Genomic DNA, 18,997 nt, shown 5'->3' on the forward strand with positions numbered 1-18,997 from the left:
TGCTTAATTTAGATTAGAAAATACATAAAATGTGCTTAGACATAGGGGGATACACTGTGTCGCAAATGGATGGTGTCTCTGTGTTTGTTAAATGTATAAAATAGACCAAAGACATTACTCTTTTAGCTCAGTCAAATGACATTATACTGTAGTTTGCGTGGTAAGAGCTTTTGAAAAACTTTCAGAATATATTATTGACTTGTGAGTCATCCAACGCCTTTTCGCTTATGCACGAGTGTGTATACGAGCATATGCAAATATCAAAACACAAAGGTGTGAAGCTGCATGCCCTTTTGTACGTTTTTATAATCAAGGGTGTTCATCGGATATGTGCCCACCTGCTGATTCCCGCCATATGGCCCTCACTTTCATTTTCCCTGCATGCATCTTTCTGTATGTTGGCCACACATCACGAGATCAAGAAGATCTGGGTTTGAATCTCCGTTTGGGCATCTCTGTGTTGAGTTTGCATGTTCTCATGTTCTTGCATGTACGTGGGTTTTCTCCGGGGACTCCGGTTTCCTCCCACATTCCAAAAACATGCACGTTAAGTTAATTGGAGAGTCTAAATTGTCCATAGGTATAAATGTGAGTCAGAAACATGGTGTAAATTAAAACACCTAACACTGTAATTTACAATGTGACCACTGGGAGGTGCTACCGAGCTGAATAAATACGCTCACAGAGCTACATGTTCATCCAGCCATCCATTTTCTATACCGCTTGTCCTCAGTAGAGAGCTACACAAACACACGGGATGTGATTGGGCTTAATAATATATTTGACATCATGGCTTATAACTATAAAATAATAAACTATAGATATACATATATATACCCTTACAGAGTCCGAATAGAGCCTCCATTGATGGATGTGTCGAGGAATTATATGATATCTTATATTATGGACTGTCAATGATGTATTAATACTGAGAAACCCGTCATAAATGCAAATGCATGGTTTATTGTTTTGTCGCCACAAGCTGCATGTCCCCTCTTCTGTTCTGTCGTCTTTTTCGCGCCACCCGTACGAACAAGCCCCGCCTCCACCGTGATATCCCTTCCGGTTACTTCCGCGCTGGCCAATAAAAACAAGTGGAATTTGTGTTTGGCCAATGAAAGGCAAGAGAAACGCCTCCTGGCGACCAACTCGCGGGAAACAGACAGGAAAGAGTTCACTTTTGCCGCGAAACAACCTCCATCGTCATTGTTAGCAGAAGTGGTCGTTCATATTGTGTTTCGAATACTTAGTTAAGAAAGACTCAACCTTTCTGCAACATCATGTCTGGCTTTGACGATCCGGGAGTTTACTACAGCGACAGCTTTGGAGGGGGAGAAGGACAGGGCCCAGATGACGGAGGACAGAAGAGGATCCAGATCAAGAAAAGATTCCGCGAATTTCTTCGACAATTCAGAGTTGGAACTGACCGCACCGGCTTCACATACAAATACAGGTAACGTGGTCCTCATCATTGTTGCAAAGGAGTTAAAGACTAAGCGATACAAATGAATTACATGTGTGTTCACCCTTCAAGTTCCATTACCTACATTGGTTATGATGAGCGCATGCTATTGGTTTTTGAATTGGGCTCACGTAAAGGTAGTATAGTTGTATTAATAATTCGATAATTGTTCATGTTCATCAAGTTGCACCCAAGTGTGGGTGAGTCAGTCTTTCCCCAAAAGACGACAATCTGTCTGTGGCACGGCATGGGGGGGATAGATGACGTCAGAGTCTAATTTGACCCTGACTGGGTGTTGTGTGGATGGATTAAATGGATCTTTTATTGCAGCATAAATGTGCAACATTATCTCATCTTTGATACCTTATTTAACAACAGAACATGAAGTTATTGACTTGTGGATGGTGGTATCGTTTCATGATGTGGTAGACACACACGCACAGGCAATATTTTGAAGGGAAAAAAAATGCCAAATTTGTGGCAGTTCGCATTTATGCATGGTAGACCGCCACAAATGTATGAATGGATGGGAAACATTGACTATAAATATAACATTCAAATGTCTAAACTCAACATAACACTATCATCAATTATCACGTTCATTGATCATTCCATTCCTCGTTAGGCTTTTATTGTCCAGTATAGCAGCACCATGAAAGTGCATCATACAGAATATTCAGTTTTTCTTTGTATGTATCCTAGAGATGAGCTGAAGAGACACTACACTCTGGGGGAGTACTGGGTGGAGGTTGAGATGGAGGACCTTGCCAGCTTTGATGAGGATCTCTCAGACGGTCTTTACAAGCTTCCTACAGACAACCTGCCACTGGTAAGTTGCACCAAACATGAGCTACTTGATGATAATGGACCATCATCTTAATCACGTGACTTATTTAATAGCTGGAGGAGGCCGCAAAAGAGGTAGCTGATGAGGTGACCCGCCCCCGGCCAGTCGGAGAGGAGACGGTGCAGGACATCCAGGTGATGCTGAAGAGTGACGCACATCACGCTTCTATCCGCAGCCTTAAGGTAAAACACATCCCTATTCCGCATTCTGTCATGTGTTCTCATTGGCTAATGATTTCTTTGCCGCAGTCCGAGCAGGTGTCTCGTCTTGTGAAAGTACATGGCATCATCATCTCGGCGACGGGGGTGAAGGCGAAGGCCACCAAGGTGTGTCTGCAGTGTCGCGGCTGCCGTACCATCATCAACAACATCTCCCTGCCCCCGGGCCTGCAGGGCTACGCTCTACCACGCAAGTGCAACAAGTGAGTGCAGCACAAAAATAGCAGTTTTGACACGGTGAGCGTCTGCGGCAGGTTTTGTAAACAACTTATCTAATGTCTCTTTCCATAGGGATAATACTGGAACGGCTAAGTGCCCCGTGGATCCCTTCTTCATCATCCCGGACCGCTGCGTTTGCGTCGACTTCCAGACGCTCCGCTTGCAAGAATCTCCGGATGCTGTACCACATGGAGAGATGCCCCGCCATCTTCAGCTCTACTGTGACAGGTGAGCGCATCCCACCGTATTTTTTTGAGCAAAACAACCTGCCATTTTGTGCTTATCGCCACAATTAGGCTGTTTTTTTTGGCAGAAAACCCATCTCATTAGTCAAGCTTGAGTTGTTGTAGCTTCAACTTGATTGATGTTCTTTATATGAAGTGAATGAGGTTGTGTTTTTTGGGGGGGCTTTTTTTTACACCCTTGCTCACAAATCACAAAGCAACAGGAGCTTATCACCCAAAATGCCTACCTCACTCACAGTGCAACCAAAAATAACATGGAACTCACATGGAACTGTACCGCTTGGCTGTATTGAGATACAGTCGTTCCTTGTTACTACGTCGCGGTTTGAACGCCACTCCCTCGTTCTATTGCAGTTTTTTTTTTTTTTAATAATTAATAAATCGCTGTTTCCTGGCTGACAATGGCCTATTAACACTTAAAAATATGGAAAGACAAGTCGTATGTAGTGTTCTGGTCACTAGGCGTTAGTAATGTTACGTTGGTGAGACATTACCTCAGACCTTAACACTGAAGAACCAGCCACGGAGTGTTATAGCTCTCCTCTCATTCTGTGTGGAAGTGGTACCTTTCTGGCTTCTTTGTCCTTCTTTCCCACTCCACTTGAAACACTTTCTTAAGTTTAGAACAAATAAATTGCTGGCTTGGCTCGGGAGCTTGCTTAGACGCTATGAGCGGCGGCTGTCTGTTACGTCACTGCAGTGATCCCGTAGCCTGCGCGTTAGTGTTGCGCGATGTGGGGTAAACAAAGAATAATTGGAGTGTAAAGGTGATTATAGGGGTGTTATTTCATGTGTACAGGGCTCTAAAAATGGTAAAAACTGTAATGAGAAAGTCATAAATGGGTTTTTTATGCTCCAACTATGAAAATATTCAGTTTATTATTATTGAATCCCACTTTGCGGAAATTTCACTTATCGCGGTCGGGCCTGGTATCAATTACTCGTGATAAACGAGGGACGACTGTAGACGCTTACACACTAATATACATGCAAAACAATACAATTTTACACAAGGCATGCTGGGAAGTCCACGTGCACACTTCCCTAGTAGGAAGTTACCCAGCATACCTTGTGGGGCAACTCGTTTGTGTTAGTGTCAAAATAGACACTTCCAACTAATGTTGGTTAGTTTGGAATATTCAGCAAAAAAAACCAAAATGCCCAATGGTGCTCCAGCCAAGCAAATCCAATAAAGATGTCCATTTTTCACTTTTTGACATTGGGCCATGCGAGGCATTGACCCCGCAGATGGAGCTCGGAGTGTGTAGCCAATGTAATGTGCGCTACCAGCATCAACAACTGCTAAGTGACGGTATTTCCCAATTAGGTACCTTTGTGACCGCGTGGTCCCGGGAAACCGAGTAACCATCATGGGTATCTACTCCATCAAGAAGATGGCTGCTGCGAAGGCCAAAGGCAAAGAGAAGAGTGCCGGTGTGGGTATTCGCGCGTCCTACCTAAGAGTGGTTGGCATCCAGGTTGACACAGAAGGGGCAGGTAAATGTACATGAATGCATTAAATCCACCACAAGACACCTGAGTATCGGGTCTCCTGCAGGTCGAGGTGCCACCGGCTCAGTCTCTCCACAGGAAGAGGAGGAGCTGAGGTCGTTGGCTGCGTCTCCTGACATCTACACCTCCCTGGCTCGCTCCGTAGCTCCCTCCATCTACGGCAGCGATGATCTCAAAAAGGCTATCACGTGTCTGCTGTTTGGAGGTTCTAGGAAGAGGTAGAGCAAGCCTGCTAGACCGCAAACAAAGGAAGTACTTGGTTCTGTAGCTCACCAACGCATATAAACGGATACGTCTCGTCTACAGGCTGCCTGATGGTCTCACTCGCAGAGGCGATATCAACCTGCTCATGCTTGGAGATCCTGGTACAGCCAAGTCTCAGCTGCTCAAGTTCGTGGAGAGGTGCTCACCTATTGGGGTAATTGTTACATTTTTCTGTGATGATTCCTTTCTTTCCAGGCGTCATCGACTACATTGTGCATTGAGTGGCAGCTGTCCTTCTCCACCCCCAGGTTTACACCTCAGGAAAGGGCAGCAGTGCTGCTGGTTTGACCGCTTCTGTTTTGAGGGACCCGACCACGCGTGGGTTTATCATGGAGGGCGGAGCCATGGTGCTGGCTGATGGCGGTGTTGTCTGCATTGATGAGTTTGACAAGGTCAGAAGACGATTATATGACAATCCTGCTGAAGATATGACCACTACATAAATATTGTTTGACCTGTGGTATTCGGAAAAGGTGTGCTTATGATGTTGGGCATGTGTAACAACCCTTATGACCTTTAGTGTTGGCTGACCAAGATCAGCGTACAGTATGTGTGTATGGAAATATACAGTAAAACAATTTGAAAATTGTGCAAAAGTGATTTGATTTCAAGAGTTGAATTCAGACCAATGAAAAGCTCAGGAGGTTTTTGTAGAACCTTTGCTGATTAGAGCACGGACCTACTGAACTTTATGACCATTTTTAAAAATCATCTTAATATGTTAAAGCTATTCAGCAAGCAGCCAAATTATTAAGGAAAAAAGTGTACTTGTGTAATAAAGGTTGTAAAGCCCGACACAATTGTTTGTTACTGCAGATGCGAGAAGATGACAGAGTGGCCATCCATGAGGCCATGGAGCAGCAGACCATCTCAATCGCCAAGGTAATAGAGAAAGATGTTATAATTGGATTGATGTATATCACCTATTGCTGCCGCAATGGAAATGAAGGTATTAAATAAATTTAGCAGAAGACTGTTCCGATCCATCCACCTCTGGGTTATGGGCCCGGCACGCTTCCGCTGCGCCACTCCGCTGTGTCTCATGTGACCCATCCTCTCTTCCCAGGCTGGCATCACCACCACGCTGAACTCTCGCTGCTCTGTGCTGGCTGCTGCCAACTCTGTGTTTGGCCGCTGGGATGATACCAAGGGGGAGGACAACATTGACTTCATGCCCACCATCCTGTCCAGATTTGACACCATCTTCATCATCAAAGACCAGCATGACCAGCAGAGGGACATGGTAACCTTTCTCATCACATATCTTTCAAAGGACGTTGCTGAGAGTCATGCGAGTCATTCTTTCAAAACCCACATCCCCTGTCCCCTCAGACATTGGCTCGCCACGTGATGAACGTTCACCTGAGCGCTCAGACACAGACGGAGGGTGTCGAGGGCGAGATCCCGCTGGCCACCTTTAAGAAATACATCGCCTTCGCCAGGGCGTAAGTCCTGTTTGCATTCTCCAACCGTGGCAGGTGTGCACCCGCGTGCTCATTCATGCGCTTGGGTCTCCTTGTAGTAAATGCGGCCCTCGTCTCTCTGCTGCGGCTGCCGAGAAGCTGAAAAACCGCTACGTGCTGATGAGGAGCGGTGCAAGGGAGCACGAGAGAGAGACCGACAAAAGACCCTCCATCCCCATCACTGTCCGGTATCTGTTTTTATTTACTTTAGACAGTACCTACCATTTGTAATCCTTGGTTAGCTGAGGCGTTACTGTGTACCGTATATATTTCAAGAAAAAAACTGCATCCCAGCTTAGTGATATAGATGAAAATGCAAATTATTACTGGGAACTTCGGTCTTTGCTTTTTGGAAATTTTACAAATATTTCAACTTTCTTCTTAAATGACCATTGTAAGTTTTCTTTTCACAATGTTATGACACTTTTCCCCCGTAATATTTTGCCATTTTTTCCCCATAATATAACTTTTTCCGCAACCTAATTTACCAAAAATTACAACTTTTTGTTTCTCGTATTACGTTTTAAATAAATAACGTATTTTTTCTTTAATATTTCATCTGTATGCTGCTAAAATGACATTTTCCCTCACAATATTATGACTTTATTGTATTTATTTATAATGAGTTAATTTGTTTTTCTTGTTTTAAAATACGAGGGGGTTTTTTTTCTCTTACTATTTCAACTTTCTTCTTGTATTTTTTTTTATTTTTGGGGGGGATTTATGACGATATTTCCATAATATTTGGATTTTATTTTCGTAACATGACTTTCTGCAGACTAATTTTCTTAAAAAAAATATATATTATGTTTTGTTTCTCATAATATTATGAAGTAAAAAAATTTTGCTTTAATATTTCAACTGTATATTACTAAAATGGCATATTTTTTAATTACATTTTTGTGACTTTGGACACCCCTGTTTTAAAGAGACACGTGATGTTAACACCCTGTCGTTGTGCCTTCGCTCTGGGCGTTGAAGATTAATACTCCATAGACTCCACTTTGCTGCAGTGATTCATTTTCTTGCTGCCAACAGTACTAATTTTCTCCACATGCGTGTTTTATTGCTGGTCTCATTTTCATAAATCACTTCATTCTCCAATGGCTTGTGTGCCATGCAAATGAAGATATGCTAAACCTCATTTCTGTTTATCTCTACCTCCATTTTTGAATGCGTCTGCTTGCATTCCAGGCAACTGGAGGCTGTTGTGCGCATAGCAGAGTCTCTGGCCAAGATGAAGCTGCAGGCTGTGGCTGGAGAGGAAGAGGTGGATGAGGCCCTCAGACTCTTCCAGGTTTCTACTCTGGATGCTGCGCTGTCTGGCAGCCTTTCAGGTGCGTGGGTTTGTACCGGTAGTTTTTTTTGCCATTATCTTACATTTATATAAATAAATCAGCCCATATTTTGAATGTTTGTGAGCACGGCATTGAGCTTCCACCTGCTTGGCATGTGCTTTTATATCCAGCCCCCACACAATGTGCACATAATGCATTAAAACTGAACTTTATGTAGCATAAACTACCAATCAAACGTCTGGAGACACTTTCTCATGCTATTAAATGAGAAATTGTCTCCAAACTGTTCATAAGTGTACAAGTATGCGGGTCTTTAAATCCCCCGGAATGCTTTTTGACCGGATGCAATTTCATTCTATGCACAGGAGTGGAGGGCTTCACCACTCAAGAAGACCAGGAAATGATCTCCCGCATTGAGAAGCAGCTAAAGAGACGCTTCGCTATCGGTTCCCAGGTATCTGAGCACAGCATCGTCCAAGACTTCAGCAAACAGGTGAGCGTGACGGTGGGCAGTGCGCAGTGATGCTTGAACGCCCCATGCAGAAAAATCATCAATCTGTCAGCACTGGTTTCGCTTTTAGTGGGGAACATTGAAAGTTAGTTTTATTTTGTTTGCCATTGCAGAAATACCCAGAACATGCTATCTACAAAGTCCTCCACCTGATGTTGAGAAGGGGTGAGCTTCAGCACCGCATGCAACGAAAAGTGCTCTACAGAGTCAAGTAGACGTGTGCGCGTGTGTGCGCGCGCGTGTGCGCTCCACCGTATAAACATTGTAAATAATTCTTGTCTGTGTCTTAGCCAGTGAATGCTGTTGCATGTACCCTTCATGATTGTTCTGGTGAATTACTGTCTACTTGACTTTGAAATTGTTAAGGGTGTGACCGTTGCCACCCATGGAAATGATGCTTTTGTACCACCATAGAGCATCTTCTGTAAAGAATTCAAATATTGAAGATCACAAATAAAATGTTTGGCAGTTATAAAGACGAATGTTGTTGTTTTTTTGTTGTTTTTTTCGTTTCTGAATTAAATACTTGATCAGATGCTGAGATTGTTAAAACATTGCGAGTCAAATATACTGTATGTATAAATTAGGTGTGGGGTGGGGGGAACGTCAATACAAAGAAATGTATTTATTAGAGACAGTAGATCTCAGCAAGCGATTTTGGATCAACATTCGCAATGACAGTGATTGTTGTAATTCAAGGATTAGAATAGGTTCAGTTCCAGAACCCTTCCTCTTCTCTCTTCACTTGCCATTGTTCGCCCTTGACAGAATCCAGGTTTAAGCCTCACACACTCACTCACACAGGTACTCTCCGTTTATGAATGGTAATGTGAGAGATGATCAATGAACAGACGGAATCTGAATCATGTTGGTGGTGCTGGTCATGGCTCACAACTATGGTGCATTCAAGAACAATGAAAAATCTCAACACGGGATGAAAACATGACAGTCGTCCCTTGTTTACAACTGTTAATTGGTTCCAGACCAGACCGCCATAAATACATTTCTGCGATACAGGATTCAATGTTAATAAATGGCATATTTTCCGAGTTAGAACATAGAAAACCTGTTTATGACTTTTAACAATACGGCTTTTAACATTATTCACTCCTATTATGCAAGGTTTTATCACATCACATCACACTTTTATGCTGCAGGGACTCGAGATGGCCGCTAGCTTGCGAGCTAACCAGTTTTCCTAGAATTTACTTCTTCTGAACTTAAGAAGCAAATAACTCACCACTTCCACATGGAATGGGAGGAGAACATTTTTCACTATCATGTCAGGCATGCCATGGCTGACTTCATGCAGTGTTAAGGTAATGAAAGGTAAGGTAATGTGTCAATGTTTTGTGTCATTACTGTTGCCTAGTGACCAGAATACTAAATATCATTTGTATTTCAATATGTTTCGACTAATAATAGACCACAATCTACCATGAAACAGTCATTTATTCATTCATTTCTGAAAAAATGTGCCATAGCGACGGCGCAATAATCAAACCGTGACATTGCGAGGGACGACTGTATCACTTAAGAACGTAAATGTGAAAATCTGAGACTTTTTAACAGTGGTTCATGCATGCTGTACATTTGACCTGTATTGTCTCTTCTTTATGAATGTTTACCAAATTCTGATGAATTAATGGCCACTGATGAAGTAATACTACAACACCCGCATTACCATTCCTATAGTAGCCATTAAGACACACAGTCCCACAGTGAACTGGACGATGGGAAGAAATGGGAAGTTGGCATTGTTGATCTTTGATTGTCCTGTCAGTGTTGCGACACCCAAAAGCTTCTGCAAGTCATCAAAAACCTGAAGGAAAACAGAAACAAATGTCAGCATATTTCCTCAACAGTCGCTAAATTGTCCATTTCCTCTTTTAATAGTCGGAACTGGTCCCACAATAACCACTATTGGGAAATAGTCACCTGTGTGTTGAACTCAAAGGCAGCGACCGCCTCCTGCAACACCGCCACCTTCTCCTCCTCGGTCAGGTCGATGCTGTTCATGCGGCTCCTGTACATCTGCTTGAAGCGGTTAGGGCTGCTCACACCAGGGAAGGAGAAAAACGAAAGCCCTTCTTTGCCCGACAGACCAAGGGATTTCTGGGTAATTTTCCCCAACACTTGTCCTCCAGACAGATCTCCAAGATATCTGGTGTAAGCGTGAGCCACAAGCAGCACTGGATTCTCTTGACCAATCTACAAAAAAAAACAAAATAAAAAAATACAATAAGTGTACAGACACTACTCACAAAAAATGACAATTTTAGGATGAGCCAAAAATGCGACAAAATTTGCAACGGGGGAAATTATTTCTACATTTTCACAGAAACACATTGCAAAGGCTTCAAATAGGACGTCCCCAGCGGCAAGTGACCAGAAAGCTGCAACAGAGATACAGAAAGACTTTAAAGTCTGGGAGATCATTTAAAAAAATCACCTGTTGTGAATTTTTACCATCAGCTGGAGAATCACAAGTTGTGCAAACATCACTGAAACATTTAATAGTTCCATTCAGAAGTTTAGAGAAGGTCAAATGAAGTTCACCTGCAAAGGTCATAGTGCATTTTGGGTTCATCCTGAAATTTCACCCGAAAGCCAAATACTGTGTCCCTAAGGTTGTGTGAGTAGTGTATGCAGAGGCTGTCCTGCATATTCGCATGCTGGGAAACCCACTAGCACACTTCCCCAACAGGAAGTGCCAGCATGCCTTGCGGGTTAATTAATCAGAACCCGATACAGTAACTGGATCGGATCTCCATTTGCCGATTCCACATTGGTATTTTCGACCTTGCAAATTTGGGGACAAGGCATGCTGGTTTTAGCATGGGTCACAAATTTGTAGAAAATACAGTCGTCCCTCGCTACTTTGCGGTTCGAACATCGCTCCCTCACTTTATCATGTTTTTTTTTTTTCAAAAAAGTATTAATTAATTGCTGACTATGGTCTATTTTTAGTAAAAAATATTGAAAGTCATATGTAGTATTCTGGTTAATAGGCGTCAGTAATGTAAGACCATACCTTACATTACCTTAACGCTGCATGGAGTCAGCCATGTCATATCTATGACATGAAAAACGCCTCCTCCCATTCCGTGTGGAAGTGGTAAGTTTTTGGCTTCTACCTTTGTCCTTCTTCACCACTCCGTTTGAAACCCTTTCTTAAGTTTAGAATAAATAAATTGGAGGCTAACTAGTTGGCTCGGTAGCTTGCTCATGCTTAAAGCGGCGGCGTCTCTTGTGTCCCGTAGCCTGCGCATAAGAGTTGCGTAATGTGATGTAAACAAAGAATAATAGGAGTGTAAAGGTGAGTATAGGGGTGTTATTTCGTGTTTACAGAGCTCTAATAATGGTCAAAAAACGTCTTTAAAAAGTCATGAACAGGTTTTCTGCTCTAACTACAAAAATATTGAATTTATCCTACTTCGTGGGAATTTTCTTATCTGGGTTGGGTCTGGAACAATTGACCACGATAAAGGAGGGCCGACTGCAGCGTTGTTTTGCATGTATATTCGAGTGTAAGAGTTTATTTTGATACCTGCATAGTCCGTGTGCTGCAGTTACATTGCGTGTTGTACATGTGTTACTTGTGTTATTTATGGGTTGGGTTGACGACCTCCTGTTGGTTTCTGTCGTGAGTAAGGGTACCATGTACAACAGTTCCTCGACACAGTGGCATAGCCCCGGCTTCATTAGTGTGTCAAAAATAGGCATCTTCATGAGTACCTCATCACTCGCCCTGGAAGGTGCCCAGGAATAAAAGCAGGAAGCACCTGTATTCCTGATTTTGCCTCCAAACAATACAGTATATGAGTGACATATCTCACTTTGCACTCACCTCCTGTAGCCTCCGGGTGTACATGTATGTGGCCGCGGGAACAATCACCTTCCCTCTCCAGTCAGGGCCCAAAAAATGCTCCATGTCGCTCTCCAGACATTCCAGACGAGCAAGCTCCTGAGGGAAGTATATCGGCGCGACTGCTGGGTGGTCAGAATTCTTATCCAGCTCCTCTTCTAGCACCTTGTAGATCTCGTAGAGGGAACACAGCAGAAGCTGACAAGGGAATAAACTGCATTAACAACACGTCCGTATGAACATCTGGCTGTTTATAATCACACAGATATAAGCCCACAGATTAGTGTGAAAGTTAGTGTGCGGGCCCAACCTTGTACTGAGGCAGGGTGATCTTCCCCTTTTGGTAACTCAGCATCAGTTGTGTGTTTTCAGCTCTCACATGGTTGTCCTTCGTGGCTGCTTTAATCCGCTCTGATAGATCGCTGTTGGGGACACAACATAAAGCACACGGCCATGATAATGATTTTAAGGCATTTTTCACACTCATAACTGTGTTTTAACCTCATACCTGCCCATTTCCTCTGCATCATATTTCCTTGCACTCGTCATGGTCCTTTAACAGTTGGAAGTGCCCTTTAACTTGGAATAACGCCACTGACACTTGTCGCTTCCTCCGGACTCACTGACCTACAGTATCTTGTCTCATTTATACACAAACATGATTTGCTGAACATGCTGAGACAGACGGGAAGTGTTGCTTCTGCGTCACGTGACTCAGCTGGGTTGCGCTGTAGCATGACAAAGCAGACGCAACAGTTGACTGTGGAGAAAACATAGGGAAACATAACAAAGCAGAAATGTGTCTGAGTAAGGAATAGCAGTTTTAATTTACCGTATGTATAATTACGGGATATTTAAGCCTTTAGAAATTATATTTCTGTTTTGTTTTATGGTCTTTTTTTTAGGTATAAACAAAAAGTGAACATTTTAGACACAATTTCAGTCGCTGGGCAAGACACTTCACCCACCTTGCCTCCGGGTGATGCCCACACTGATGTATGAATATGAATAAATGTTTGGTGGTGGCTGGAGAGGCCGTAGGTGCGAATTGGCAGTCACATTTCAGTCAGTCCACGCCGGGGCAGCTGTGGCTGCAGATGCAAATTATGAAAATAAGGCTTGGACATTCATTAACAAGTACATGATATGAATTAGTTTTGTATTCTGTTGCTATATACAAGCTACACAACGTGTTAAATTGTTGTTTAATTGTTTGTTTTAATTGTTCGGGTTGGTTTAATTTAATTCTATTCTGTTCTATTCTCGTCCATCTGTAACCACGCCCACTTGGGCGGGCGGACAACCAGTGAAGAGAAAGGGGGCGGGCGTAGTGGATTTTCAAGGTGGAACACATTCTCCCATAGTTATCAAGCTGCTGACAACAAAACACAGAAAAATGTCGAAAATGTCGGCAGAATTGCTTCTCTCTCCACCACAGATGTCGCGTCCAAGGGAACGAGTGTTGTAGAAGGTAATGTAGTGTCGCTGTCTGTCTTTATCCACCACTTGGCTCTTCCGGTTCAGCGGGCGATGGCTGTGGCGGCATCCACAACACAGTGACATAAGAGCGGCCGGGGAGCTCAGGGAGAGCCGGGGATTTTAGTCCCATGTCTCCTGCGTTTTCTTTGCACGTTTTTCCCACTCTGTACCGCTCAATGATAGATTTGCTTACCTACCTGGTTGTATGTCATCATCTTTTAATGCTGAGTTTGTGTCCAAATGCTCTACAAATTCAGGATTCCTGGATAGTTTTAACAACGGCCCACATGCCCGTGCACGCTGGGAATCAATTGCACATCCATAATTACAACTCACTGTACTGTTCTGCTTCAGCAAGATATGGATTCCAGCCTTCCATGTTTGATCTTCTTCATCCTGACTGGCGTGACCCCATGCTTTGGAGACAAGCACAATGACACTTGCCATCATGACTATTGCGTCCTTGGAGCTGGACCTGCAGGACTGCAGATGGGGTACTTCCTCTCCAAAGCTAAAAGAGACTACATAATCTTGGAGAGGAACTCAGAACCGGGCGGCTTCTTCCACAAGTGGGTAGAGAAAGATTTTCCACTCTTGTTGTGTTGAAGCCCATTTCACACTCACTCATTTTTGCACATGAAGATATCCCAGGCACAGGAAACTCATCAGCATTAATAAGATCCACACTGGACGGCAGAACAGAGAGTTCAACCTGCGCCATGATTGGAACTCCTTGCTGAGTGATAAACCTGACCTCCTGTTCAGGCAAGTGAGCAGTGACTTTTACCCGCCAGCTGATGCCTTCCCGCTTTACCTGTCCATGTTTGAGAGGGAGCTCGGGCTGAGGGTCACATATGGCGTGGATATTGGAAGGATCAGGGCTGTGATGTCATCAACAAGCAGGAGTTACATCCTAACTGACCAACATGCAAAGGATTACACATGCAGGTGATTCTGTTACTTTGTTATCTTGAGAGTAACACATGACATGTATATATAAACATTAGGTCACATTGTGCTCCATGGCCCCCAGTGTTCTCCTGGTGGCTACCGGTCTGTGGGTTCCTCAGGAGGTAGAGTTTGTCGGTTCTGACCTGGTGGAGGGCTACGAATCTATCTCCACCAACCCAGAGGACTATAAGAACCAGGCGGTACTGATTCTGGGCAAAGGGAACTCTGCTTTTGAAACAGCGCAGAGCATCTTGGGGAAAGCTAGTCGGATCCACATGGTCAGTAGCAGCCCTGTTCGACTGGCTTGGCAAACACATTACGTTGGCGACCTCAGGTAGGACCACAATCCAAATTCTGTCTGTCATTTGACCTGTTTTATACCAAACAATGTTACATACAATTCCCCTTATATTTAATACTGCTGTATTTTAGACTCTTGACTAATATAGTACACTGGAACTTTGGTTAGCGTCATTAATCCGTTCCAGAAGGTCTGTAAGCAAAACAGACTTTAACCAAATCAGTTTTTCCCCATATAAATAATGTAAATCCAATTCATCGTTTCCATAAACGATGAAACGTTTTACAGTTGTACTTTTACAACACTTTGAAACGCGTATAAATGCTGAATGAAAGGGATAAATGAACATTGAAGGTTAGTTTTACCTTCATTGAAGATAGAATTGTTGCCAAAGACACGATGTGGCAGAAAGATCAACAAAGACAACACCTTCGTGTTTTGCCATGAGTTATTTTTTTTAATTCAGTAGTGTTCCTCGCCCCAAGTTCCTTCTTTTCTTGTTCACGGCTGCAAAATGGAGCCAAGTGCCAGCATGCGATAAAGAAGGTGACAAACACTACTGAATTCAAGAAATAACTCATCAAAATTGTTAAAACTATAATTGAAAAACTGTGAAACATGTTTTGTGTTCACATTTTTATCTAACTGCGTTAGTTAGGAAAGCACTAGAGTCAAACGCTGATGACATCATAGACGGGTGATGCAGCTGACTTCCGAGTCCCATGTTGTAGCAAGCTAATAGGCTGCTAACAAGGACGTTAAGAACACAGTTGCACTATTAATAACACGACAAGACGAGCGGCCGTATTGTACGCTAACCGAAAAAATGAACGCAAACCGGGGTAAACTTTTTCAGCGTTAACCGAACAAACACGCACACTGGGGTGTACGCTCATCGAAGTTCCACTTTATTACAAAACAATGAACCTTCATTGAGTTTATTTGAATTCTGCTAACTACCAGCTTCATCATGTCAATTGACTCTCTTACCTCTTGACTGACAATTATTATTCTACATACGTACATATTATATACATATCCTGTGTTTATTTGAACAGTTTTACATTGTAGTTTGTCATATTGCAACGTAACTTGAACTTTTGTTTGTGTTTTTAGGGCTGTGAATAATGAGCTCATAGACACGTACCAGCTAAAGTCCCTTGATGGGTTGGTAGAAGCCAGCCTCGAACGAATAGTGATCGTTCGACAAAAGGATGAAGGCAGGAGGAAATCAAGCAGAAAATCTGGCAAAGAGGAGAAGAGACGGTTGTATGTGACGTTAAATAAGTACATACAAAAGCAGTCCGAGAAGAACAGTTCGGATGTGACAGCAGAAGAGTTACTTGGATATCACATCGACAACTTCTCCATGCGGAAACCCTATGACCGAGTGATTCGATGCCTTGGCTTTCGATTCAACTTCAGCATATTTGACAGGTACAAGTGTAGGCAGCATATAGCTATTACTGTATCCCACCAGGGTACATCAGATTTAGCATTTGTGTAGGACATTTCGTGCATTTATTGTGCCTGGTGGTATATATTGTGGTTGTAGTTCTGTGTGCAGTAATCCCTCGCCTCTTTGAATTCCGCAGCATCACTCTATCACAGTTTTTCAAAAATATATAAATTAATCAATCATGCTGATTCGTGCTTTACTACGGCCTATTATTAGTAAAAAAAAATAAGATGCATATTTTCTACCTAAATCAAGTATTTCCAAGCATAATAATGACCAAATGAAGTTAAATACAAATATTATCCATTAAGAAGACGCCTTGAAAGATGTGATGATATGTAGTAGTCCCTAACATGAGCTGCTGTTGCGGCTGCAACCGGAACACATTTACAGCAACACACATGAACACCAGTCTTATTTCTGTCTTAGATGGCTTATTTTCTCTAATTATGTGTACTATATTGGGTACTACGAGTGTAAAGGTTTACTATAAGGGTGTTTTTTCAAGCCTAGAGGGCTCTAATAATTATAAAAAACTTATTTAGAAGGTCATAAACAGGTTTTCTATTCTTGAACGATGAAAATATTTGCTTTACAAATAAGGAATCTAACTTTGCGGAAATTCACTTATCACGGTCGGGTCTGGAACCGATTAACTGAGATAAACAAGGGATTGCTGTATTATCCTGTCTTATTAGTAGATTAATTTGTGTCATTTTGTTGACCCTAAAATGAAAATAAATATTCCCCCCAGCTCTGCCTGCCCACCCAACAGTGAGAATGCAAGAGGGAGATTGCCAAGGGTGACAGCCTGGTATGAAGGTTATGATACTCCTAATTTATTTGTAATTGGAGCTGCTGCGCACTCCAGAGACTACCGCTCATCAGCTGGTGGTTTTGTTCATGGATTTCGCTATACAGGTAAACATTTGCTATTTGAGCCGTGCGTAGAAGTACTAATACTTCCTTTTTGCCACATCATACCTGTATGATTCCAGTAGGAAACTTAGTTATGTGCATTTTAATTACATTTTTTCAAAAGTGCCGCATGCTGTTTGTCTCATAGTGCGAGCTGTACATCATGTGCTTGAACACCGCTACCATGGGGCACTGTGGCCATCTACAAAACTGTTGACAACACAGCTGCTGTCTGCAGTTCTGAAGCGGGTGGGCGAGGCCTCTGGGCCCTACCAGATGTTTGAGATGCTTGGAGACGTGATTTTGTTGGGAGGGTAAGTTGTTGGGGTTTTTTTCTGCACATTTGGTGTATTTGCACAATATTAAAAAAAACTACACCTAGTCTTTTGAATACGTTTTGAATTAAGTTTAATGAAAAAACAAATATTCACATTCACTAGACTTTGTAAATAAAAAAGAACTATGCGCCTTAAACTAAAGTACATTTTGCATATCTTTTGTCGGTGTATGGGTAAGTGTACATAGTGTATGTACTGTAAGTAGTACCACTTTCCTGGTTGCCGTAGCAGTGCAGTTAATGTAGTTTTTGTGTACCGTAATGGAGAATTATTGTTATTATTGAATTATTGCCATTTTTTGGTCTTAATGGACACTTGGATACTGGCATGTCTCCTTACTCTGCTTACTTTTAAAGATCTCACTGCCAATATGTGGAGGAATTCCCACTCCAGGCCTTGCCGCAGTTCTTGTCTCTGTCGGGCCACGAGGTGTCCGAGCATGGACTCGTGGTTCTAGTGATGCAGTATGGGAAGAAGAAGATCGACTATTTGGGACAAGGCCGGGCAGTAACAGATTGGACCAAAGCTTGGAAATCCAACTTTTTACACCCAGTTTTATATTACTATGACACACTTCCTACTGGTGAGTTAGACTTGTGAGGGGGGCAGGGGTTCTTTTGTGGCACTTTTTGTCACTGCCATTTATCAGGCAGCAAAATATGAGTGGAAGTTGACTGAAATTATTGTATTATAGAGGAAGAGATGAAGCGCCGTCCCCACAGGTGGCCTTTGCCAAGGCCTAAGGCAATTCATCACATGGTTGAGGACTTCCTCACTGAGTGGGATGCTCCCATATCTCACATCCAGCCTTTGCGCCGCTTCCTGGAACACTGTGTCCACACTGACCTCAGATCCTTCTATGCAGGTAAACCAACACTTCGCATATCAAGTCAAACCTGTTGCAACTAACTGTTTTAGGTTCAGTGGATCTTGTTTGTTTTTGACTGATTTTCAAGGTTGTTTACTGCATTGTTTCCCCTCCATATTTAGAATCATGTTTCCGCTTATCCCTCACCCACCGGAAGCCTCCGCTGTTTTGCCGCCAAGGATACTTGAAGCAGCAAGGCGTTGTTCACAGTAAACTGCCGCACTTTCGTTACACTGAAACTTTGCCTGGTGAGCAGCATGCGGACACATCTGGGGCTGATGCTGCATTCCCTAACTACCTGGCACAAGCTGGAGCCTCCATGTCATCAGGAATAAAACTTGACCTATGATTGTTTTTGAATGTCCGTTTAAGCTATGTCTGTCACACCATTCGGGTCTCAGGCCTGCTACCTCCAGCACCTACAAATCCAGATAAACCCCTCTACAGACCACTGGTTCCTCACCAATCTGATCCTTCAATTTGTCACTCATCGCCAAAGCGTAAATGTTAATCACTTGAATTGTTCTGCCAAAGAATGATTGCCGTTGCTTTAATTTTCATGTAGTAATCCTTTATTTGTGGCACAGTGGGGCAATACAATATTGTCAAATGTCACTAAAAACAGCAAACAAGCAACAGAAAGCCTACTTTGCCTCATAGCCTTATCATAACACCTACCTTAGATGGAAACCATTGCTTGCTACTGGAGAGAAACATGTCCTTTGTAAACGTGTATTGTACAGTATATTAAAAGTGTTCTCCTTTTACTACAGGAC

The 18,997-nt window shown here is 42.8% G+C and overlaps 3 protein-coding genes across 4 annotated transcripts; 2 read left to right on the top strand and 1 right to left on the bottom strand.

Annotated features, from left to right (window-relative positions):
* Positions 1-22: 22 nt before the first annotated feature.
* mcm5 (minichromosome maintenance complex component 5) lies at positions 23-8,510 on the top strand. The gene is made up of 16 exons (XM_054759615.1): positions 23-1,453; positions 2,165-2,291; positions 2,363-2,491; positions 2,558-2,730; positions 2,819-2,974; positions 4,319-4,488; positions 4,550-4,721; positions 4,810-4,921; positions 5,016-5,159; positions 5,584-5,649; positions 5,834-6,010; positions 6,100-6,212; positions 6,290-6,418; positions 7,425-7,567; positions 7,894-8,021; positions 8,153-8,510. The coding sequence occupies exons 1-16, from the start codon at positions 1,281-1,283 to the stop codon at positions 8,252-8,254; spliced, it is 2,214 nt and encodes a 737-aa protein (XP_054615590.1). The 5' UTR covers positions 23-1,280; the 3' UTR covers positions 8,255-8,510.
* A 198-nt stretch (positions 8,511-8,708) lies between these two features.
* On the bottom strand, positions 8,709-12,647 carry hmox1a (heme oxygenase 1a). The gene is made up of 5 exons (XM_054759619.1): positions 12,416-12,647; positions 12,218-12,329; positions 11,890-12,105; positions 9,978-10,250; positions 8,709-9,861 (listed from the first exon to the last, which is right to left on the bottom strand). Exons 1-5 carry the CDS (start codon positions 12,454-12,456, stop codon positions 9,706-9,708), a joined length of 798 nt encoding a protein of 265 aa, XP_054615594.1. The 5' UTR covers positions 12,457-12,647; the 3' UTR covers positions 8,709-9,705.
* Positions 12,648-13,227: 580 nt separating this feature from the next.
* On the top strand, positions 13,228-18,988 carry foxred2 (FAD-dependent oxidoreductase domain containing 2). Of its 2 annotated transcripts, none has more exons than XM_054759616.1 (10): positions 13,228-13,378; positions 13,741-13,955; positions 14,029-14,334; positions 14,420-14,671; positions 15,755-16,075; positions 16,852-17,018; positions 17,164-17,329; positions 17,710-17,936; positions 18,048-18,218; positions 18,344-18,988. In XM_054759616.1, exons 2-10 carry the CDS (start codon positions 13,747-13,749, stop codon positions 18,568-18,570), a joined length of 2,046 nt encoding a protein of 681 aa, XP_054615591.1. In that variant the 5' UTR covers positions 13,228-13,378; positions 13,741-13,746; the 3' UTR covers positions 18,571-18,988. The 2 variants fall into 2 exon arrangements, with proteins under 2 accessions (XP_054615591.1, XP_054615592.1); XM_054759617.1 differs by having other exon boundaries at positions 13,745-13,955.
* The last annotated feature ends 9 nt before the right edge of the window (positions 18,989-18,997 follow it).

This window comes from Dunckerocampus dactyliophorus, chromosome 18 (assembly GCF_027744805.1).
Source record: "Dunckerocampus dactyliophorus isolate RoL2022-P2 chromosome 18, RoL_Ddac_1.1, whole genome shotgun sequence".
In the NCBI taxonomy this organism is placed as follows: domain Eukaryota; kingdom Metazoa; phylum Chordata; class Actinopteri; order Syngnathiformes; family Syngnathidae; genus Dunckerocampus; species Dunckerocampus dactyliophorus.